The following is a 26,023-nucleotide window of genomic DNA, read 5'->3' as shown; positions in this document are numbered from 1 at the left end:
GTGTAATTTTAAACAAATGTAATTAAAATTTTTAACACTAGGAGACTCACTCCACTTGTGATCAGATAAAGGCCATCTACTTTTTCTGGTCTCTGTCAGTCTAATTCCTGATGAACTGAATAAGCATGGCATACTTCTATCCTAATCTTTCTACTATGTATGTGCACAAGTTCTCTTCTCAACCTTGGCGAAGAACAATTTTAAAATTTTTAAATGGACATCATTCATTATGTATGCTATTTTGTTAAATAAACTGTCTGGATAACTATAAATTTGGTTTTATTTGTTTTGCATTAGCCACAAGAGAGTGGACTTGTTCAGAATATAGATTTATTTACAATATAAAAGTCAAATTCAACAAAAATCAAACAATGTTGGAGCTGAATAAAATAACGTGTTTATCTATGTGACCCCACTGAAAGAAAAGTGAAAACAAACTCAGAGGTCTAGAAAGAAGTGCATTGTATCATAATATTCTTCCCACCCTTCCAATATGAAATATGAGAAGTACCAGCAAAAAATACTAATGACCAGAGAAACAACCTGATAAAATGACTCAAAACCCACAAAACATGAGGATATTCTGACCCAGAGCTCAATAAATGATTAAAGAGCTAATATAAGAAATGGTGGGGGAAGGAAGGGTAAAAATTCAAACCATGTGATAGACTCTAACAGTAAATAGCTGAATTCTGGAGGTTTAACTAGCAAATTCATTATTTAATACAAAACTATCATTTTTAATGAATAATGAATCTGATACAACCTCAGTTTTGATGTTAAAAGCCAACATATGTAGATCTCTCATGTTTAGAGCAAAGAATAGAAAAGCACAAAAAACAAAAGAGAACAAATGCAAGTGAAAAACAGAGGTTCTTCTAAATCTTCTGTAAACATTTCCACACTAGCACACTGATCCCTTTCCTCCACTGCCCTGACATCCTGGTTTGGGGCTGCAATATTAAAGCACACAGCCAAGGGACAGGGACCATCAGGCTCTCTGTGTAACCTTCTCTTATTTTTGAACTGTATTTACACTCTGTGGTTTTAGATTGTTTGCCTTTAAGTGAAAATCTCTCCAATGAATAGTTGTAAACCCATTTTTTTTAAATGCATAAGTTTCTTCACATTTTATAAACAAAAATACTAGAAATGAGAGAGCTGACAAAAATTCAAGCAGATCCAAATTCAACCATCCATTTTTCATACTTCTCCAAGTCTGCAGCAGAGACAGACTTTGCAATTTTCTTAAGAGCCAACTCAAAGTCTCCTTTAGTAACAGGCATCTGAAGCTCTTCCTTAGAAAGTGCACGGATTTCTTCTGGACTTAAGCCATTGATGCGCCGTCTCATTGCCATTAAGGATGCATCCCTAAAAATGTACCAAAGTCAGTGAATATTTATTGTTGCAAATTCTGTAAACACTTTCAGTTGTAAGAAAGTTAAGGAAAAACATTTGAAAGATCACATTATATGTTTTAATGATGCTGTGTAGAATTTTCTACCTCAGACATCCTGACAATGCAGGAAAGGTTAAAACAGTATGCAAAAAGCTTGAACATAAAATGTATTAATAACTCCTGAAGTCCATGCTGGGCTCAGATAATAATGAATTTTATTTTCCCCACTTGTTCCTCAAAGACACTCAAGAAGTTTAGAAAACTAAAGTAGAATTTTGAAATTCTGAGTTGTACACTTGGAAATGAACATATGGCTAAATGTTAAGATAATTCAAATCTTACACTTGTTTGTCTATAGCCTAATTAGAAGAGGTAAAGCTAGGAGCCTCTCTCTCTACAACATGCCTTTATCTGCATATAGTGGATGTGAAATTCCTTACATGGAAAATTTATAGGCAACTAAAAGGATAAAAAGTCTGACTTGGACTATTTTCAAGTCCATTCTGATCACTTGTAAATCACTATGAAGGTTTTGGAAAAATGGACAATTAGTGCTCATGAAAAAGCTATTAGGACGCCAAGCCAAACAAAACTTAGAATTTTTAATATTTTACTACAGTGATATTAAAAACTACTGTGAACTTACTGTGTGCACACAGGAAAAATACTAATAAAGAAGTGTGAAACACAGATGTTATAGTTTTAAAGAAAGGCCACTGGTGTCAATTTAAGTGTCATTAGAACAGAAAGAACTAAAAGAAAAAAATATCCTTTTCAATGAGTGATGTAAATTGTCTAAAAACTATGATATCATTAAATTGAAAGAGAAATTTCACAGCTTAAACTGGTCAACTTTGTTCATCTGCATGTGGTAAAATAATGCCAACCAAAACTAAATGATACTATTTTACATTGATGCAGTCACGCTCCAATTTAGGTCTAAATTAATTTTAGGTTGTCAACGTCATTATAAAGTTAGATACAACAATTAAAAAAAACACACGATAGAGAAGGTGACTACATTCTTATGTACTTATACACAGAGCAATGAACAATGAAGTTATGTAGAAAAAAACAAGACAAACAGGAGATCATTCCAAGGAAACGGGTAGCTGTTTTCATGTCAAGGGCCAATAACTATACTGACTTTCAGACCAGTCCCCCTGCTAATCCCATAACTAATCTCTAAGATCACAGATCATTAAAAAAAAAAAAAAAAAAAAAAAAGTACCTGCAAACATTAGTTATATCAGCACCAGAATAGCCCTCAATCTTCTCTGCTATATCTTCTAGTTGAATATCAGGATCCAATTCAACCTCACGAAGATTGATCTTTAGAAGCTCAGTTCTTCCTTTTGCTGTGAGAAGATTTTTTTAGTATTGTTATATGTTTTTCTCTATAAGTCACTTGATGAAAAATCACATATTAATGTTGAGGAGAAGAAAGAGAGTCAATAACTGTGAGTCCACTAGGATTACCAATTTACTTCATTTAACTTCCTATGTGCCATGGTTGAAACTACTAAACATTGAAAGAAACTCAGAGTTTTCCTTTAAGAGTGTGAAGTTACTTGCTATGAGAACAATAGGTCTGAGATCCTTTTATAAAAAATAAAAACATTACTATCCAAGCACCAGAAATGCTTTTAGTAAAAAAAGTTTTATGAAACTAGACTGCATAGATTGTTAACCTCTATGAATTACTTTGTTTACCTCTTTAGTATGATACAAGAAAAGTTAAACAACTCTAGTCAGTAATTTTTTTTAAATCCAGTTTTCTTTTTCTGGAAAGCTACAATTGGCACAAAATGCTTATTAATGTATGTTTTACCTGGAGGGCCAGCCCACATACATTTGCTGTTCCAGTATGATTGAAATGTGGATTGAGAAAGTTCAATCAAACCACAGAATCCTTTAAATAAGCAATCATGCTTGCTGCTTTACTATCAGTTTTAGTGGCAAATCTGCTTAATACAGCACACTAAAATAATGAATAATTAGTCTGTATCTGGCTCTCTACCATTTCCTGATGTATAAAATGAAATTTAATTTTCCCCAACTTTTATGTTAAAACTTTTAAAACCTACAAGTAAAAAACTCAATGAACAGCTATTTACTTTTCATCTAGTTCACCAATTGTCACCATTTTGCCATTAACCACTCCCTTCTCTCCTCTCCTTTCCTCTTATCCTTTTTTGAATTGAGAGCTAGCTGTAGGTATCACAACACTTCATTTTAAATTCTTCACCATATACTAAAAAGAGGTATCCATGCAATTATCACACTCATCAGGAAATTTAACACTGGTACATGCATATCATCTAATATACAATTCAAATTAAAATGTCCCCATTTGTCCCAGACCTTTATAACTTCCTTAAAACCAATCACGTGTTGCATTTAGTCATCATATCTCCTTACGTTTCTTAAATCTAAAACAGTTCCACAGTGTTTATTCTTTGTTTTTTCTTTCATAAGATTGACAATTCTCTCTCAAATGATCTTACAGAGTCAAGGCATTCCAATAAAAATCCAAACATGCTTGTTTGTGGAACCAACTAAAATTTATGGAAATGGAAAGAACCAAGAGTAACGAAGATACTAGAGAATAGCAGCAAGGTGTAAAAAACTGCCCTGTAAAAAGCAGTAAAATTTCACAAAGGCAGTAAAATTTGTGTCTGTGTGATATTCTTGCAGAAGACAGAAAAACAGATCAGTGACACAAAACAGGCACATAGAAGCATGTCAGGGTATTTCCTGCACACACCTAATTTAGGACTAGGTGGTGCAGGGGTTGGGGGAAGGAGTGTCTTCTCAACAAATGATGCCAGAACAATTGATTATCCACAGGCAAAAATGAAGCTGGGTCCTATCTCACATGTATGTAAAATATCATGCCAGATATAATATATTACTAATATAAACATTAAGATGCAAGATTATAAGCATTTTAGAATATAAAACAAGAGGATCTCTTAATGACCTCACAGAGGAATTCTAAAGATAGATATTCAAAAAAATACTACAAAGGAAAAGACTGATAAGCTAATCACATTAAATTAGCAGTCTTATTTATCAAATGACACTGTAATATAGTGGAAACACATAAATTCCACTACACAATCCAAATGGCCAGTAAAAAAAGGAAAAGATATTTAATTCTTTAATAATAAAGAAAATACAGGGCATAAAGGACATCCCAAGAGCATCAAGTTCAGGAGATCAAGGAGACTGCACCACTGAATCCCAGGGGTCTCCTACTACACAAGATCACAACACAAAGACAGAACGTCAAAGCAGACCAATCTAAGAATCAGAAACAAACAAGAAAAGTCACAAAAGTGGGGAGACAAAGCAACAACCCACCATTGAAAGAAAAGGAGGAATTCCCCAGAAAGGGTGCTAAATGAAATACAGATAAGCAACCTATCAAACATGGATTTGAAAATATGATTTTAGGGAAGCTCATGAGCTCAGTGAGCTCAAAGAAAACTACAATGCACTCCAGGGAAGCTACAAGAAACTTAATGAGAACTATACCATCATTAAAAAGGATACAGAAACTATCAGTAAGAGCCAGGAGGAAATGAAGAATACAATTTATGAATTGAAGAATACATTAGAAGGAATCAAAAGCAGGCTAGAGGAAGCAGAAGATCAGATCAGTGAGCTGGAGGACAACGTAGAAAAAAATTCCCAGACACTGCAACAAAATGAAAAAAGACTGAAAAAGAACAAAGAGGTTTTAAAAGAGCTGCAGGACAACATGAAACATAATAATATCCATATCGTAAGAATACCAGAAGGAGAAAAAGAGGAGCAAGGCATAAAAAACCTGTTTGAAAAAGTAATGACAGAAAAGTTCCCTAACTTGATGAGAGAAAAAGTTGCACAAGTCCAGGAAGCACAGAGTCCCAATGAAGATGAACCCAAACAGGCCCACTCCGCGACACATCATAATTAAAAGGGCAAAACTCAAAGACAAAGAGAGAATCCTAAAAGCAGCAAGAGAGAAACAACTAATAACATACAAGGAAGCTCCAATAAGGCTTTCAACAGATTTGTCAACAGAAACACCACAAGCAAGAACGGAATGGCAAAAAATATTCCAAGCTATGAAAAACAAAGGCCTACCACCAAGACTACTCTGTCCAGCAAGGCTCTGATTCAAAATGGAAGATGAGAGAGAAAATGGCGGAGGAGTGAGGGGAGGCTGCACTTTCTGGCTCCCGAGTACCTCTGTAGTTTGGGCTAATTGCAGACAGAACATCTCAGCGAGCAGCTGGACACTGGCAGGAGTCGAGCCTTGGCACTGCTGGATTAGAGAAAACCATCTGGAAACGACCTGTTTGGTGAGGATAGCGGAGGAAAAAGGGACGAGATGGGATTTCTGACTGGGGTGGCTGCCTGAGCTGCAGCTAGAAGTACACAGAGGCTTTTTGGCAACCACAGACTTCCCCAGAGAGTAATTGGGAGGAGAGCAGATCTCTGCCCGCTGGCAGAGCCAGGACTGGGCCAGGTGGCATCTGGCGCTGAAAGACAATAAACAGTGTACTGTTGTGCATGTGAGAACGTGATTTTCCTTTATATTTTTCTCTTATGTACTGCGGAGAGAGGAGGAAAGGTTGGGGGTTTTAGGACATTCTTGAGGAGCGCAGGCGCAGAAGAGTGCTCGCCCACTCCCCAACCCTCCCCTTGTGTCCCGCAGGTGCGCACAGGGAAGTACCCTCATCCACTGGCCCAGGCATGCTGCCAGGTCACTGATCGCGCATCTGGGTGCCCCTCAAACACTCCCCAACAGACATAAGATCAGTGCCCCAAGGGGCGCAGGGAGGGCCCACTGGGCATGCAGAAGACCATGCGCAGACACCGCTGGCCAGCCCCAGTGGGCACCAGGCCGGAGCACAGCCCACTTGTGCTAGCTCTGCTCGTGACGCCCAGAGGGGTGCGGGAACGGCGGGCTGCTGCGGTGCGGGAACAGTGGGTGGCAGCGACTCACAGATGCTCACTGGCACAAGTGTCCAGGGCCCTGCCCCCAGGGGCGAAAGACCGACTCCCGGGGTGCAGCTCGGCAGGCCTGACGTTAGCGCGCAGACACCTTATGCGCGGCACAAGCACCCAGGCTGGCTCCAACAGGCGCCAAACGAATGCACTAGCTACTGCGAGCATGCAGGAATAACCCCAGCACGCAACCAACACCGCACGCAGGCGAACACCAATTTTAATTTTTACTTATATTTAAAAAAATTTTTTAAACTATCTCTTTAATTTGTTTCATACCATCTCTCCTTCTCATCCTTCTTCTTTAATTTTTGTTTATTTGTTTGTCTGTCTAGTTTAGCCTCCCTTTCACACTAAATAAATAGAATATAACTACTATATACATCTAATACTATACAATTCCACTTCCTTACTATATTCTGCATTCTTCCGTATTTTTCTTTTATTATTAACATAAAATGTAATTATTACCTACTGTCTTGCATAGTCTCGACACTACTTGCTACTCTTACTAATCTATCATCCCCTCTCTCAAAAATCATAATTTTCCTCTTTAAAAACAACTCTTATCTATCCTTCCTATAGTATAAAAGCCCTAACCTCTCTACATTTTTATTAATACTGTCTCATTTGCTGACGATAGCGGGACAGAGGGTGGGAGATATTTTTGAGACTGTGGGTTTCCTGTCTGGGCTGTGTGTTTATGTTTTCAACAGCATCTCCACAAAAGAACTCAAGATAAAGTGGATAGAGTGACTCTCAATCAACTAGGCAGAGGGAAGGTCCCACCAAAGAGCATCTGAAATATAACCAGGCAGCATAAACAAAAGATATAAAGGGTATCCTAAGAACATCAGGCTCAGGAGATCAAAGAGACTGCACCACTGAAACCCCCAGGTTGCCTATAAAGAACCCCATACCACAAAGGTGGGAAGTCAAAGCAGACGAACCCAAAAAACAAAAACAAACAAGAAAAATCCAACATGGTAAGATGCAGAAACAACCTCTCAATGAAAAGAAAAGAGGAATCCCAGAAAGAGAGGTAGATGGATAGATATAGACAAATGTCAGACACAGAATTCAAAACAATGGTGGTGAAGCAGCTCAATATACTTGACAACCTCAAAAACAACTACGACAACCTCCAAGGAAGTTACCAACAGCTCCAAGAAAATTACAGAGAACGTATGGAGAACTACACCAGCATAAAAAAGGACATAGAAACTATTAACAAGAACCAGGAAGAAATGAAGAATACAATCTCTGAACTGAGAAACACAGTAGAATCAATCAAAAGCAGGCTAAACAAAGCAGAGAATCAGATCAGTGAGTTGGAGGACAATGTAGAAAAAAATTCTCAAACAATACAACAAAATGAAAAAAGCTTGAAAAAGTATGAAGAAGATGTAAGGGAATTACAGGATAACATGAGAAAAAATAATATCCAGATCATCGGAATAAAAGAAGAAGAGGAACGAGGAATAGAAAAGCTAATAGGAGAAGTAATGACAGAAAATTTTCCCAACCTGATGAGAGAAAAAGTAATGCAATTTCAAGAAGCACAGAGAGTCTTAATGAAGAGTAACCCCAAAAGGCCCACTCGAAGGCACATCATAATTAAAATGGCAACATTCAAAGACAAAGAGAGAATCCTAAAAGCAGCAAGAGAAAAACAGCAAATGACATACAAGGGAGCTCCGATAAGGCTATCGACCGATTTCTCAACAGACACACTACAAGCCAGAAGGGAATGGTCAAAAATATTTCAAGCAATGAAAAACAAAGGCCTACAACCAAGAATACTCTACCCAGCAAGGCTCTCATTCAAAATGGAAGGTGAAAGAAGGAGTTTCCCAAAGGAAGACTAAAAGAATACATCTCCACCAAACCAGTATTGCAAGAGATGCTAAAGAAAATGTTTTAAGAAAAAGAAGGAAAAAAGAGGAGAGGAACACAGATACAAAGGGAAATGAATAAATACACGTCAATAATAACCTTAAATGTAAATGGATTAAATGCTCCAATTAAAAGACATAGGGTAACGGAATTAATAAGAAAACAGGACCCACATATTTGCTGTCTACAAGAAACACACTTCAAAACAAAAGATTTACACAGACTGAAAGTAAAGGGATATAAAAAAGTATTCCAAGCAAACGGACCTGAAAAAAAACCTGGGGTAGCAGTACTCATATCAGACAAAATGGATTTCAAAGCAAGGGCAATAAAAAGAGACAAAGAAGGACATTTCATAATACTTAAAGGAACAATCCATTAAGAAGATATAACAATGATAAACATATATGCACCCAACATAGGAGCACCCAAATACATAAAGAAAATACTAGAAGACTACAAGAAGGATATTAATAGCAACACACTCATAGTAGGGGACTTTAACACTCCATTAACAACAACAGACAGATCATCGAAGCAAACACCAAGGATAACACGCATTGAATAACACACTAAACCACATGGACTTAACTGATATATATAGAACTTTTCACCCCAAAGAAGCAAAATATACATTCTTTTCAAATGCACATGGGACATTTTCAAAGATAGACCACATGATAGGACACAAAACAAGCCTCAACAAATTCAAGAAAATTGAAATGATATCAAACATCTTTTCAGACCACAATGCCTTGAAACTAAAAATCAACCTCAGAGAAAAAAAATCAAAGACATTCAAACTCATGGAGAATGAATAACATGCTATTAAATAATAAATGGGTTAACAATGACATCAAAGAAGAAATCAAGAAATTTCTGGAAACTAATGATAAAGAACACACAACAGTCCAAAACCTAAGGGACACAGCAAAAGCAGTCCTCAGAGGGAAGTTCAGAGCAATACAGGCATATCTGAAAAGGATAGAAAAATCTCAAATAAAAAATCTAACCCTAAAGCTACAAGAACTAGAACAACAATAGCAAACAAAGCCTAGAGTAAGAAGAAGGAAAAAAATCATCAAGATTAGAGCAGAATTAAATGACATAGAGACAAAACAAACAATTCAAAAGTTCAATGAAACTAGGAGCTGGTTCTTTGAAAAAATAAACAAAATCGACAAGCCTTTAGCCAGGCTCATTAAGAAAAAAAGAGAGAAGACCCAAATAAACAAAATCAGAAACCAAAAAGGAGAAATCACGACTGATACCACAGAAATACAAACAATTGTAAGAAATTATTACAAACAACTGTATGGCAAGAAATTTGACAACCTAGAAGAAATCGACAAATTTCTAGAAACATATAACCTTCCAAAACTGAATCAAGAAGTAGAAAGTCTCAATAGACCAATAACAAAGAAGGAAATTAAAACAGTTATGAAAAATCTCCTGGCACACAAAAGCCCTGGACTGGATGGCTTTACAGGTGAATTTTACAAAACATTTAGGGAAGGATTTACTCCTACCTTCCTCAAACTATTACATAAAATCCAAGAAGAGGGAAAACTCCCAAACTCTTTCTATGAAGCTAGTATTACCCTAATTCCAAAACCAGGTCAAGACACAACAAAGAAAGAAAACTACAGGCCAATATCACTGATGAACATAGATGCTAAAATCCTCAACAAAATATTGGCAAACAGGATCCAGCAATACATCAAAAAGATCATACACCACAACTAGGTGGGATTCATCCCAGGGATGAAAGGATGGTTTAATATTCGCAAATCAATGAATATAATATATCACCTAAAAAAATGAAAGACAAAAAACACATGATCATATCAATAGATGTAGAAAAAGCATTTGATAAAGTACAACACACACTTATGATAAAAACTCTCAGCAAAATGGGAATAGAGGGAGCATACCTTAACATAATTAAGGCTATATATGAGAAACCTGAAGCTAACATCATACTCGATGGACAAAAACTGAAAGCATAAGCCCCTGAAATCAGGATCAAGAAAAGGATGTCCACTCTCTCCACTACTATTCAACACAGTGCTGGAAGTTCTAGCCACAGCAATCAGAGAAGAAAAAGAAATAAAAGGCATCCAAATTGAGAAGGAAGAAGCAAAACCATCATTATATGCAGATGACATGATAGTATACATAGAAAACCCTATAAACTCCACTGAAAGACTACTCGATATAAAAAGTAAATTTGGCAAAATATCAGGGTACAAAATAAATATACAGAAATCTAAGGCATTTCTTTACACCAACAATAAAGTATCAGCGGCAGAAAAAAAAAGAAAATACCATTTACTATAGCAACAGGAAAAATAAAGTACCTAGGAATAAACTTAACCAAAGAGATAAAAGACCTGTACTCTGAAAATTACATAACATCGAAGAAAGAAATTAAGGAAGATACAAATAAATGGAAGCAAATACCATGTTTTTGGATGGGAAGAATCAACATCATCAAAATGGCCATACTACCCAAAGCAATTTACAGATTCAATGCAATCCCTATTAAAATACCAATGACATATTTCACAACCGAGAACAAATACTCCAAAAATTCACATGGAACCAAAAAAGACCCCAAATAGCCAAAGCAATCTTGAGACAGAAGAACACAGCAGGAGGAATCACAATACCAGACATCAAACAATACCACAAAGCCACTGTGATCAAAACAGTCTGGTACTGGCATAAGAACAGACATATAGATCAGTGGAACAGAATAGAGAGTCCAGAAATAAATCCAGGACTATACGGTCAACTAATATTCAACAAAGGGGGAAGGAACATAAAATGGAGTGAGAAGAGCCTCTTCAACAAATGGTGCTGGGAGAACTAGACAGGGACGTGAAAAATAATGAAACTACACCACCAACTTACACCACACACAAGAATAAACTAAAGATGGATCAAAGACTTAAATGTAAGCCGTGACACCATAAAAGTCCTAGAGGAAACATACGCAGGAAAATTTCAGATATCCCACGTAACAATATTTTCACAGATACATCTCCTAAAGCAAGAGAAATAAAGGAAAAAATAAACAAATGGGACTACATCAAACTAAAGAGTTTCTGCTCAGCAAAAGAACACATCACCAAGATGAAAAAGAAACCAACCATATGGGAAAACATATTTGTCAATGATATCTCAGACAGGGAACTGATGTCTAAAATATATAAAGAGCTTATATGACTCAACATCAAGAAAACAGACAACCCAATTAGAAAATGGGTAAAGGAACTGAACAAACACTTCTCCAAAGAGGATATACATAATGTCCATAGACATATGAAAGAATACTCAACATCACTAGCCAACATAGAGATGCAAATAAAAACCACAATGAGATACCACTTTACACCAGTCAGAATGGCCATCATCAACAAATCAACAAACAACAAGTGCTGGCGAGGATGTGGAGAAACGGGAACCCTACTGCACTGTTGGTGGGAATGCAGACTGGTACAGACACTATAGAAAACCATACAAAATTACCTCAAAAAACTAAAAATGGAACCGCTTTTTGAACCAGAGATTCCACTGCTAGGATTATACCCGAAAAATTCTAAAACCCTAATTTAAAGGAACTTATGCACCCCTGTGTTCATAGCAGCTCTGCTTACAATAGCTAAGTGCTGGAAACAGCCTAAGTGACCATCTGTAGATGAGTGGATCAAAAAACTGTGGTACATTTACACAATGGAATACTATGCAGCAGAGAGAAAGAAGGAACTCCTGCATTTGTGACAACATGGATGGAACTAGAGAGAATTATCCTTAGTGAAATAAGCCAGGCAAAGAAAGAAAAATATCATATGATATCACCTAATATAGAAAACTAAAGAACAACATAAACAAATGAACTAAATAGGACAAGGAACACAATAACAGTCAATAGGGAAAAGAGAGGAGGGAGAGAAGGGGGATAAGGGAAGGGTTTAGTCAAGGAACATGTATAAATGACTCATGGACATGGACAACGGGGAGGGATATGATTGTGGGAGAAGGGGTGGGCTGGGCGGGGGGGAGCAATGGGGAAAAAATGGGACAACTGTAATTGAAAAACAAAAAATAAAATTAAAAAATAAATAAGTAAATAAAATAAAATAAAATAAAATGTAAGATGAAATAAGGAGTCTCCTGGATAAAAATGGACATGAAAAAAATCTGTGATAGCAATACTTATATCAGACAAAACAGATTTCACAACAAAGCCCATAACAAGAGACAAAGAAGGACTATTCATAATACTGAAGGGAACAATCCGTCAAGAAAATATAACCCTTGAAAACATATATGCACCCAACACAGGACCACCCAAATATGTAAGGAAAATCTTGAACGACTTCAAGAAAGGTATCAACAGCAACAAACTCATAGTAGGGGACTTTAACACACCATTGTCAACAATGGACAGAAACACTAAGAATACTGTGGCACTGAACAACACTGTAGACTGAATGGACTTAATGGATATAGTATACAGAATCTTTCATGCCAAAGAAGCAAAATATATATTCTTTTCAAATTCACATGGAACATTTTCAGAGATAGGTCACATGGTAGGACACAAAATAAGCTTTAATATATTCAAGAAAACTGAAACTATATCAACTATCTTCTCAGATCACAATGGCTTGAAACTAGAAACCAACCTCAAGAAAAAAACTCAAAAGTATTAACATTCCTGGAGACTGAAATACATGCTATTAAATAATAAATGGGTTAACAATGACGTCAAGGAGGATATTAAAAGCTTCTGGAAACAAATGAAAATGAACATAAAACATCCCAAAACCTATGGGACACAGCAAAGGCAGTCCCGAGAGAAAAGTTCATGGCAATACAGACCTACCTAAGAAGAACAGAAAAATCTCAAAAAAAACAACCTAAGCCTACAACCCACAAGAACTAGAGGAACAACAACAAGCAAAGCCCAGAGCAAGTACAAGGAAGGAAATAATCAAGATCAGAACAGAATAAATGGTGTAGAGACTAAAAGAAGAACTCAAAGGATCGATAAAACCAGGAGCTTTTTCTTTGAAAAGATAAACAAAATTGACATGCCTTTAACCAGACTCATTAAGAAAGAAAAAGGACTAAAATAAATAAAATCAGAAATGAAAGAGGAGATATCACACTGATACCACAGAAATACAAAGGACTGTAAGAAACTACTATGAACAACTATATGACAAGAAATTTGACAACTTGAGTTAAATGGACACAATTCTGGAAACATAATCTTCCAAAACTGAATCAAGAAGCAAAAAACCTGAATAACCTGTAATAACTAGTCAAACTGAAGCAGTAATCAAAAAACTCCCGGTACACAAAAGCCCTGGACCAGATGGCTTCACAGGCGAATTTTACAAAACATTTAGGAAGAACCAACTCCTATCGTTCTCAAACTATTCCAAAAAAACCAAGAGGAGAGAAGACTCCCATACTCTTTCTATGAGGACAGTATTATCTTAATTCCAAAACCAGGTCAAGACACAACAAAGAAAGAAAACTACAGACCAATATCACTAATGAACATAGATGCTAAAATCCTCAACAAAATATTGGCAAACTAGATTCAGCAATACATTAAAAAGATCATACACCACGATCAAGTGGGATTCATCCCAGGAATGCATAAATGTAATACACCACATGAACAAAATGAAAGACAAAAAACACATGATTATATCAATAAATGCTGAAAAAGCATTTGATAAAGGACAACGCCCATTTATGATGAAAAACATTCAGCAAACTGGGAATAGAAGAAATATACCTCAACCTACTAAAGGCCATATACTATAAATCTTCCACCAACATCATACTCAATGGGAAAAAGCTACAATCTTTCCCCCTAAGATCAGGAACAAGAAAAGGATGTCCACTCTACTTCTATTCAACATAGTTTTGGAAGTTCTAGCCACAGCAATCAGACAAGAAAAATAAATAAAAGGCATTCAAATTGGAAAAGAACTTCCTCTTTATTTGCAGATGGCATCACAGTGTCCATAGAAAATCCTATAGACTCCACTAAAAAACTACTTGACCTAGTAAGTAAATTTGGAAAAATAGCAGGGTATAAAGTCAATACTCAGAAACTGAAGGCATTTCTGCACACCAACAATGAAATATCAAAAACAGAAACTACAAAAAAAATCCCATTTACTATAGCAATAAGAAAAATAAAGAAATCTAGGAGTAAACTTAACCAAGGAGGTAAAAGACCTGTACTCAAAAAACTACATAACACTGAAGAAAGAAATTAAGGAAGATACAAATAAATGGAAGCACATACCAGGTTCATGGATGGGAAGAATCAACATCATTAAAATGTCCATACTACCCACAGCAATTTATAGATTTAATGCAATCCTTATTAAAACACTAATGACATAATTCACAGACCTAAAACAAATACTTCAAATATGTATATGGAACCAAAAAAGACCCTGAATAGCTAAAGCAATCTTGGGAAAGAACAAAGTAGGAGGATTCACAAAACCGGATATCAAACTATATTACACAGCCCCAGTAATCAAAACAGTCTAGTACTGGCATAAGAACAGAAATATAGATCAATGGAACAGAACAGAGCGCTCAGAATAAACTCAGATCTATATGGTCAATTAATATCTGACAAAGGGGGAAAAAGCATAAGTGGAGTGAAAATAGCCTCTTCAACAAATGGTGATGAGAGAACCGGACAGGGACATACAAAAAAATTAAACTAGACTGCCGACTTATACCACACACCATAAACTCAAGGTGGATCAAAGACTTAAATGTAAGCCATGACACCATAAGAGTCCTAGAGGAAAATATTGGCATTAAAATTTCAGATAACCCACGCAGCAATATTTTTGCCAATATAACTCCCAAGGCAAGGGAAATAAAGGAAAAAATAAACAAATGGGACTACATCAAACTAAAAAGTTTCTGCTCAGTGAAAGAAAACATCAGAGACTTCCGGCCAAGATGGAGACATCTCCCTCCACAACTAAGAAGGAATACAACTACATCAAAACTAGAAACAAACAGAAGTTCTAGAAAATCAAACTGCATGAAAATCCAGTCAACAAGGATATAAAGAAGAAATACTAATCCACACAGGTAGGAGGGGCGGAGCCGGGGCGGAGACGATGTGCTGTGGTGCTGGCGGCAGCAGCGGAATTGGCAGGCCCCCAGAAAGCACAGGCACATGTTTTAAAAAGTCAGGAGAGACACCTAGGGAGTGTTCCCAGCTCCTCACTGGACCTCACAGCTCAAGGTCCCAGCACCGGGGAAAATCAAGCCTCATTGCTTCTGACTGTGCAGACCAGTGGGGGTTGGGGTGGAGGCAGAAACTGCTGGTCTTTCAGCAGAGTCCGCTTGTTTAAAGGGCCCCCATGGTCCTAGAACATCCGCAGATCCACCAACTCTGGGAACAACGGCCAGGGCAACAGCTAGAGGGGTGCCAGTGTGGTGCAGTAGTGGGAGAGGTGCCTGGAAAAGGAGTGAGTGCTGGGCAGGCAGCATTGTTCTCTCTCAGACCCCTCCCCCACACATAGCACCACAACGTGGTGAAACTGGTTGCTCTGTACTGATTAATCCATAAGGCTCTGCCCCTTACAATGTAACAGGAGGAACAGCTCTACCTAAGACACAGAGGGAAACAAACACAGGAGCCTGTTAGAATGAGGATACAGAGAAATTTGGCCCAAAAGGGGGAACGGATCAAGGTTCCAGTGGGAGAACTAAGTGACAAGGAGACAGCCAACCTAACGGAGGAGGAGATAGACAACCTAACATATGCAGAATTCGAAACACTGGTGATAAAAATGCTCATGGACTTGACAGATATGCTTGAGTATGGCAAATGCATAAGAGGTAAAAGCTATGCTAAGTGAAACAAAGGAAAATCCACACAAAACCAAAGGTGAGGGGAAGAAAACCGGGGTTCAAATCAATGATTTGTAATATAAGAAAGAAAAAACCAGTCAACCAGTGCAGAACGAGGAAGCAAGAATTGAAAAAAATAAGGAAACCTTCCCAAATTTTGCGAAGGAGATGGATATACAGGTCCGGTAAACACGGAAGGTCCCAGGTGAGCTGGACTGAGAGGGGACCACACCAGGACATATCATGAATGAGATGCCAAAGGTGAAAGATAAAGACAGAGTCCTGAAGGCAGCAAGAGAGAGGTGGAGAGTTTCCTACAGGCGGGTGCCTATAGGACTATCAGCTGATTTCTCAGAGGACACTTTGCAGGCCGGAAGAGACTGGTAAGCAGTATTCAATGTGATGAAACGCAACCTGCAACCAGGATTACTATATCTAGCAAAGCTATCATTTGGAATGGAAGGGCAGATGAAGTGCTTCCCAGGCAAGGTGAAGCTAAAGGAGCTCATCATCACCAAGCCATTATTATATGAAATGTCAAAGGGACTTACTTAAGAAACAGAAGATCAAAACTATGAACACTAAGACAACAACAAACTCACAACTATCAACAACTGAATCTAAGAAATAAAAACACAATCCAACTAAGCAAACCAGAATAGGAACAGAATTATAGGTATGGGGATCATTTGGAGGGCTATCTTCTGGGAGTGGGGAGGGGGAGAAATGGGGAAATGGTTCATGGACTAAGAAGCATAATTGGTTGGTATGAAATAGACAGGGTGATGTTAAGAATAATATAGGAAAGGGTGAAGCCAAAGAACTTATATGCACGATCCATCACATGAACTAAAGAGGGTGGGATTGTTGGAGGGAAGGTGGGTACTGGGTGGAAGGGAGCAAAGGGAAAAAAATTGGAACTACTGTAACAACATAATCAATAAAATATACTTAAAAAAAAAAAGAAAACATCAGCAAGATGAAAAGGGAGCCAACCGTATGGAAAACATATCTGTCAATGACACCTTGGACAGAGGTTAGATCTCCAGGACAAATAAAGAACTCATACAACTCAACACCAAGAATACTGACAATCCAATTAAAAAATGGGCAAAGGACCCGAATGGACACTTCTCCAAGGAGGACACACATAGGGCCAATAGGCATATGAAAGAATGCTCAACAGTACTAACCATCAGAGAGATGCAGATAAAAACCACAATGAGATACCACCTCACACCAGTCAGAATGGCCATCATCAACAAATCAACAAACACGTGCTGGCAAGGATGTGGAGAAACGGGAACCCTAGTGCAATGTTGGTGGGAATGCAGACTGGTGCAGCCACTGTGGAAAGCAGTATTGAATTTCCTCAAAAAACTAAAAATGGAACTGCCTTTTGATCCAGTGATTCCACTGTTGGGACTATACCTGAAGAATCCTGAAACACCAATTCAAAAGGACCTATGTACCCCTATGTTCATAGCAGCACTGTTTATAATAGCCAAATGCTGGAAACAGCCTAAGTGCCCATCAGCAAATGAGTGGATCAAAAAACTGTGGTACATTTACACCATGGAATACTATGCAGCAGAAAGAAGGAAGGAACTCTTTCCTTTTGTGACAACATGGATGGAACTAGAAAGCATTATGCTCACTGGAATAAGCCAGGAGATGAAAAAAGAATACCGTATGATCTCACCTAATACAGGAACCTAATGAACAAAACAAACAAAGGAGAAAATTGAAGCAGAGGCATGGAAACAAGGAACAGACTGACAGTGACCGGGGGGGAAGGGGAAGAGGGGACAAGGGACAAAGAAGGGGAAGGGTCTAGTCAAGGAACTAGTATAAATGACTCATGGGTATGGACAACAGGGTGGGGACTGACTGTGGGAGAGGCGGGGAGTTGGGCAGGACATGGTAGAGCAATGGGGGGAAAATGGGACAACTGTAATAGAACAACAATTTAAAAAATAGGAAAAAAAATAAAAAGTAAGCCCCAATAATTTATACCAAGAAACTGGTATAAATTTATGTCGCCAATGCCAGGTGCTGGAAAAATATGAAACTACAAGAATTCTCAAACAGTGCTGGAAGGGGTGGAAGCTGAAAGACTGCATTACCTCCTGATGCTCCAACGATGCAATACAGTCTACCACTTCCCTCCTAGGATGGAATGCTCCATCCCGGCCTAGAGAAGTTTAGGCATCTGTACTACTATACAGCATAAGAACGTTCACAGCTGCATTGTTCATAACAGCATAAAACTGAAAACAATCAAAATGCTCATCAGGTAATATGATGTATAACTGGTATAATCATATAATAGTTGTTGTGGGCTAGCTAAACTGTACCCTCCCCCCAAATTTCTGTGTTGAAGTCCTAACCTCCAGCACCTCAGAAAGTGACTGTATTTGGAGATGAGGCCTTTAAAAAGGTAATTAAAGGTAAAATGAGGTCACATGGGTAGGCCCTAATCCAATATGACTGGTGTTTTTATAAGAGAAGACTTGGATACAGACACATAAGAAAAGACTACATGAAGACAATGGGAAAAAACAGCCATCTACAAGCCAAGGAAAGAGGCCCCAGAATGTAACCAATCCCATTGGCACTTCAACCTTGTATTCTAGCCTCAAGAACTGTAAGAAAATAATCATCTGTTGTTTAAGTCCCCAGCCTGTGGTACTGTTATGGTAGCCTCTGAAAACTACAAATACAATAGAATGCCACACAGGAAAAAGATAATCTGCATCCATATGTCACAACATGGATGAATCTGAAAAATATACTGAGTAAAAGAAGCAAGATACAAATAAACACAATTCATGTGATTTCATTTATATAAAGTTCCAAAGGAGGGAAAAATATTTGTTGGGGACATATTATTAGGTGATAAAATTATAAGAAAAAATAATAAATTATTTCCTAAAAGGAATAACAGTTATTACTGCTGGGGGCAGGAAGGGAGTTATTCTAGGGAAGGAACATACTGGCAAGATTCTGAAGTCTGGCAATGCTCCATTTCTTGTCCTAGAAGGTGGTTATATGGTTGTTTGCTTTGCTAAATATTGGCTAACTTGAGTATTTTAATCTGTTTCTATATCTGAGTAATATTTCACACACACACACATACACACACGCTTACATGCAAGTGTGTGCACACAAAGTAAGACAAAGCAAAGAGTAGCCACAGTGGAAAGAGAAGCAACCAGGTATTATCTGGAATTGCCAAAAAGAAGAGGTGTGACTAGAAAACCTTTAAATTTCTAGACTTCCTTGATCTTAGGAGCTCCCTGCCCTTGGCCATCCCTCGCCAATGTGCCCACCTTGCAGTTCACCATGGTACACTGCAGGTGTCGAACCAAAGAACTCTACTCAGATGGTCAGCAGAAGTGAGTGAAGAAAGATGGGGGGAAAGGAAGTTCCTGGGTCCCCTACTACAGAAGGAGGATGTGCTCCTGATGTCCCAGTAGGAACTTTGAATTTAACAGAAGAACTTGTTTCATTGGGCCCCACATGGAGCAGGTGAGTTAGTGAACTATTATCACTTTGCTCATTTAGTCCCAATGTTCGAATGCCACTGTATTTATAAAGCAAATATCTTCCTGTGGTCTGCCGTGAGAACTCCAATACCAAGTTTAATGTAATGTATTCTCCTCCAAAGGAAGTTCTACACAGCCAAGTTAAATGAACTTTGAAGCATAAACCTGTTTGTAAGTGAGGGCCTGGTGGTCTGAAGCTTAGATGGAAGTGTCCTCTTTTTCTCTAATAACTATGATTTGGGAAAAATTAACTTTTAGTAGTGGTTGTATCAGTGATGTGTTAAAAGATTCTAAGTATAATTTATAGGCTCTATAAAACTGAATTAATGATATGTAATAACCTTGTGAAAGGACTTAATGAGGGGTTAATGGTGTTAATAATATAAAGATCTGCCACTGCTACATAGTCAAGTTAACACACATTCTAGATATAAATAAACATGGATAACAGTTGTCCATATGTCCCCTAGGCAGTTCAGCAAAGAGGACAACGAGAGTGCACTGGGGCCAGATTGTCTGTGCTCAGCACCCTGTTCTGCTGCCCTTGGCAGGATACTTAACTGTCAGTGCCTCAGCTACCTCATACTAAAATAAAGACAAGAACAGAATCTACCCCATAAGACTGCTATGAGAGTAAAATGGGCTAATATATTGAAAGCCTGGCCCACAGTCAGCACTCAGCAAACATCTGATCACCACTACCATTATTCAGTCAACAAACAGGAGTAGAGGGGAGACTGAGAAAACCCAGATCCTTTCTATGAAGGAACATCTGGGAGACAATGAACATGGATGAAACACCCAAGGACCCAAAATCCACACAGGGAGATAGGCAAGGGCAAAGAAGACCTCGGAATTAAAAGTTTTAATGTTGACTTTGAAAAATAATAAAATTTAAATGGAAGGGAAGAAAAAAAACAGTCTAGAGATTGGGATCCTCATAAACAATGACGTGGAAGTAGAAAAAAGCACATATATACCAGAGTGAAAAAAGGTCAGTAGAAAAGTACAGCAGAGCACTACGAAAGGCAAGTAACACAAGCAGGAGAGAGAAGGTGTGAACTTGCAGGAAAAACAAAACAAACGTAAAATCTCTGATCTTGATGTGATAGGAAATGAAAGTTACTCAGAGTCTACGAGACTTGATGAGGCCTTGGTGGTTATAGAGGTTAGTCTAAAAGCAAAACAAAATAAAATGGAGACTTCCGGCCAAGATGGAGGCTGAGACAGACACACTGCGTCTTCCTCCACAACTAAGAAGGAATACAACTACCTCAAAACTAGAGACAACCAGAAGTTCCAGAAAATCAAGCTGCATAAAAGTCCAACAAACAAAGATATAAAGACGAAATACTCATCCAGACAGGTAGGCGGGGCGGAGCCAGGGCAGACAGGTGGTGGCAGGAGCGGCAGCAGTAGCAGGCTGGCAGAAAGCATAGTCACAAGTTTTAAAAAGTCAGGAGGGACACCTGGGGAGCGCTCCCAGAAGCAGACCAGTCTGAACAGCTTATGGATCCAGGGCCAGGGAAAATAAAGCCTCATTGCTTCTGACTATGCCAGAGGGGCTGGGGTGGAGGAAGACACTACAGGTCTCTCAATAGAGTCCACTTGTTTAAAGGACCCCATGGTCCTAGAATGTCCGCTGACCAACCCAATCTGGGAGGGCAATAGCTAGAAAGGCACCAGTCCCACATGGAAGTGGGAGAAGTGCCTGGAAAAGGGGCGAGTGCTGAGCAAGTAGCATTGTTCCCTCTCAGACCCCTCCCCTACACACAGCGCCACAATGTGGTGAAACAGGTCACCTGTACTGACAAATACCTAAGGCTCTGCCCCTTACAACATAACAGGTGCAACAGCTTTACCTAAGGCACAGAGAAAAACAAACACAGAAGCCTGTCAAGATGAGGAGACAGAGAAGTATGGCCCAAAAGAGAAAACAGATCAAGGTTCCAGTGGGAGAACTAAGTGACGACGAGATAGCCAACCTAACAGCCATAGAGTTCAAAACACTGGTGATAAAGATGCTCCCAGGCTTGAGAGATATTCTTAAGTATGGCAAACGAACAAAGAAGTGAAGGCAATGCTAAATGAAACAAAGGAAAATCCACACAAAACCAATGGTGAAGGGAAGGAAACCAGGGTTCAAATCAATAATTTGGAACATAAGGAAGAAAACAATAGTCAACCAGTACAGAATGAGGAAACAAGAACTGAAGAAAATGAGGAGACTTAGAAACCTCTGGGAGAACTTTAAATGTGCCAACATCCAAATCATAGGAGTGCCAGAAGGAGAAGAGCAAGAAATTGAAAGCTTATGTGAAAAAATAATAGAGGAAAACTTCCCAAATTTGGCAAAGAAAATAGACATACAAGTCCAGGAAGCAAAGAGAGTCCCAAACAAGTTAGACCCAAAAAGGACCACATCAAGACACATTATCATTAAAATGCTGAAGGTTAAAGATAAAGAGAGAATCTTAAAATCAGGAAGAGGAAAGCAAAGGGGTATCTATAGGACTATCAGCTGATTTCTCAAAAGAAACTTTTCAGGCAAGATGGGGCTGGCAAGGAGTATTCAAAATGATGAAAAGCAAGGACCTACAACCAAGATTACTCTATCCAGCAAAGCTATCATTTAGAATGGAAGGGCAGATAAAGTGCTTCCCAGACAAGGTAAAGCTAAAGGACTTCATCATCACCAAGCCCTTATTATATGAAATGTTAAAGGGACTTAAGAGAAAGAAGATCGAAATTATGAACATTAAAATGGCAACAAACACAACTATCAACAACTGAATCTAAAAAATAAAAACAGACTCCAACTAAGCAAACTAGAACAGGAACAGAATCATAGGTATAGGGATCATCTGGAGGGTATCAGCTGGGAGGAGGAAGGGGGAGAAATGGGAAAATGGTGCAGGGATTAAGATGCATAATTGGTCTGTGCAAAATAGACAGGGGAAAGTTAAGAACAGCGTAGGAAAGGGTGAAGCCAAAAAACTTATATGCATGACCCATGGACATGAACTAAGGGGGGCTGGGATTGCTGGAGGAAAGAGGGGTACTGGTTGGAGGGGAGCAAAGGGAAAAAAATTAGGACTACTGTAACAACATAATCAATAAAATATACTTAAAAAAAAAAAGAATTAAATGAAGGGGGCTGGAGAAAGGAGTCCATTACACTGACCAGGTGGATACTGCCATATTTAGATGCAAGAAATAAGAATAGACTTAGTGTAAGGCCAAGCTCCACCAGTCTGCTTACTTGACTTCTTGCCTTGTGTTGACCATGGAAAATTGTATTTACCAAGATGACTGCAAGAGTCTATTATCCCACACACGCTCCTACAATGGGCCTTGCCACTCTCCCACTGAAAGGCAGTCTAATTTCCCTCCTCCTGAAAATGGCTGGGCATGTAAATGCTTCAACCTAGAGGAAGGCTAGGTTATAATAATGCACCTTGCTCCTTTTCCCAGGGGAATAATCACACCTAGAGTCCTGAGCTACCGTGTATGAAATCCAACTATCCTGAAGCCACATGGAATGAACACAGGTAACATGAACATGCCCCAGCCTAGGTAGGCCCCAGGCCTCAACCACCAGGCACGTGGGGTCACCCTCAGTGGCTGAACCTTCCCACTTGTAACCCCAAACATCATGAAGGAGAAATGCAACCTTTGCCTTCTTGGGGTAAGCAAAGACTTTCTTAAGACAAAAAAATCACTATCCATAAAGAAAAACTTGACAAAAAGTTTTTAAATTGTGCACCAAAATTAAAACTTCTGCTTATCAAAAGACACCATAAGAAAATTGAGACTTCCGGCCAAGATGGAGGCATAGACCAACATGCTCTGTCTCCCTCTACAACTAAGAAGGATTACAGCTAATGTAAAACTAAAAATAATAATAAGTTCCTGAAAACAAAGCTACATGGAAGTCCAATGTATGAAGTAATAAACAAGTGGTGCCTGTCTGGACCGGTAGGACGTGCGAAACCACGGCTGAGAAAGATGGAACTGTGCTGGAGGCGGCAGCCACAGCAGCGAACAGCGGGACCCGGTAAGCAGACGCCTGTGTTTGCGGGAAGGAGAGAAGCGCCTAGGAGCCGGCCCCGGCTGCAGACCAAATCCGTCGGCTCACGATTCCAACACCCAGGAAGGCAAAGCCCATTGGGAGGTGGCCCTGTTCCTCAGCAGAGAGTGACAGCAGGAATCCACCTTGGACCCCCGCCCCCATGCAAAGCGCCACAGGGTGGTGAGAAAGGTCACCAGGTTGGGACTAGCACACCAGGCTCTGCCCAGTATAGCGTAGGAGGTGTGACAGTGCCCCGCCCAAGAACGAAAGATAAACAAAACGGTCAGAATGGTAGAATTAATGATTGAAATACCAATCACATGGTTAACAAAAAATAAATAAAAGCCTTGACCCATGAACAAATAGAATCTTTCCAAGGTTCAGTTCAGAGCTATAGTCATAAGGCAGCTTACAGACCTAACAGCGGGGCCAAATCAAGACAAGGAAGAAATGAAGGCTAGTCCTGCTGAAATGAACAAAAATACATACAAGACAAGTGGTGAGGAAGGGGAAGCCATGGATCAAATCAACAAATCAGAACATAGGGAGGGAACAAACAGTAAACCAGTGCAGAAGGAGGAAACAGAAAGTGAGAAATACAATGAGAGGCTCAGAAACCTCTGGGACAGCTATAAGCAACTGAACATTCGAATTATCAGATTGCCAGAGGGTGAAGAAGAAGGACTAGAAATTGAAAAATTATGTGAAAAAATAATGAAACAGAACTTCCCTAACTTGGGGAAGGAAATGAACCTACATGTCCAGGAAGCACAGAGAGTTCCGGATAGGCTGGACCCAAGGAGGACCACACCAAGACACATTATCATCAAAATGTCAAAAATTAAAGATAAAGAGAGAATCTTAAAAGCAGCAAGAGAGAAGAGAAGAATCATGTACAAAGGGGTCCCAATTAGACTATCAGTGGATTTCTCAAAGGAGACTTTACAGGCAAGAAGGGACTGGCAAGAAATATTCAAAGTAATGAAAAGCAAAAACCTACAACCACGATTACTCTATCCAGCGAAGCTGTCATCCAGGATAGAAGGGCAGAGAAAGTGTTTCCAGGGCAAAGTAAAACTGAAGGAGTTTGTTAGATCCAAACCACTGTTATACGAGATGTTAAAGGGACTTGTTTAGAAGAAAGAGGATCAAAACTATGAACATTAAAATGAAAAGTGCATCACAAGAACCAACAGCAGAAGCTAGGGAATAGAAACAAAGGCAAACTAAGTAGGCAACGAGAGTGGGAAAAGAATTATAGGTACGGGGAACATACTGGGAGGAGGTCAGCAGGGAGGGGTAAAGGGGAAAAGGGAGGGAGATGATGCAGAAATTAAGAAGATAGTAGGGGGGAGTGGAGTAGAGAAGAAGATGTTGAGAAGAACTATACGCACAACCAATGGGCATGGACTAATGGGGGGGACAACTGGAGGGTGGGGGGAAACAAGCAGGAAAGAAATTGGGACAACTGTAACAGCATAATCAATAATAAAAAAATTTAAAAAAAAAAGGAAAATTGAAAGAGAAACCACAATCTGGAAGGAAATATTAATAATGCATGTCTATGATAAAAAGCTACACAACATTAATAAAACGACAAATAAACCAATTAAAAACTGAACGAAAGACATGAAAAGATGCTACGCTAAGGATATGACAATGACTGACAGGCATGTGGAAAGGTGCTCTACATCATAAGTCACCAGAGAAATGCAAATCAAAACCATAATAAGGTGGCATTTCACACTTAACTAAAACAACTAAAATTAAAATACCAGCTATACCAAATGTTGACAAGGATGTGTAAGTACTAGAATCTCCTTTATTGATGATGAAAGTATAAAATGGCACAAACACTTAGGAAAACAATTTGGGTGTTATAAAGTTAAATATATACCTACACTATGATCCACCTATTCTATGTTATCTACATTCCCCAAAAGAACTGAAAACATTCATAAATAAAAAGATTTATGCAAGAATGTTTATAGCTTCATTCATAATAGCCAAAATCTAAGAATAACTCAAATATCCATCAAAAAGAGAATGAACAAACTGTAGTATAATGATATCATGGCTAAACTACTGATACATGTAACCATACGGATAAATCTCAAAAACCTTACGTTGAGTGAAAGTAACCACAAACACAAGTACATATGTTATGGTTCCATTTACATGGAG

General features: G+C 38.6%; 1 protein-coding gene across 4 annotated transcripts in view; it reads right to left on the bottom strand.

Annotated features, from left to right (window-relative positions):
* Positions 1 to 379: 379 nt before the first annotated feature.
* The window catches only part of KATNAL1 (katanin catalytic subunit A1 like 1), a 120,133-nt gene continuing 94,489 nt past the window's right edge, over positions 380 to 26,023 (bottom strand). For all 4 annotated transcript variants that reach the window (XM_090273741.1, XM_090273742.1, XM_090273740.1 and 1 more), the window contains 2 exons: positions 2,631 to 2,757; positions 380 to 1,371 (listed from right to left, as the gene is read on the bottom strand). In XM_090273741.1, the coding sequence (XP_090129867.1) occupies positions 1,173 to 1,371; positions 2,631 to 2,757 (326 nt within the window). In that variant the 3' untranslated portion in view covers positions 380 to 1,172. The remainder of the gene's footprint in view (positions 1,372 to 2,630; positions 2,758 to 26,023) is intronic.

Source organism: Furipterus horrens, unplaced genomic scaffold (genome assembly GCF_987537825.1).
Source record: "Furipterus horrens unplaced genomic scaffold, mFurHor1.1.pri manual_scaffold_4, whole genome shotgun sequence".
NCBI classification, from domain to species: Eukaryota; Metazoa; Chordata; class Mammalia; order Chiroptera; family Furipteridae; genus Furipterus; species Furipterus horrens.
Note: the sequence above shows the minus strand (reverse complement) of the source record. Positions and strands in the feature narration are given on the sequence as shown.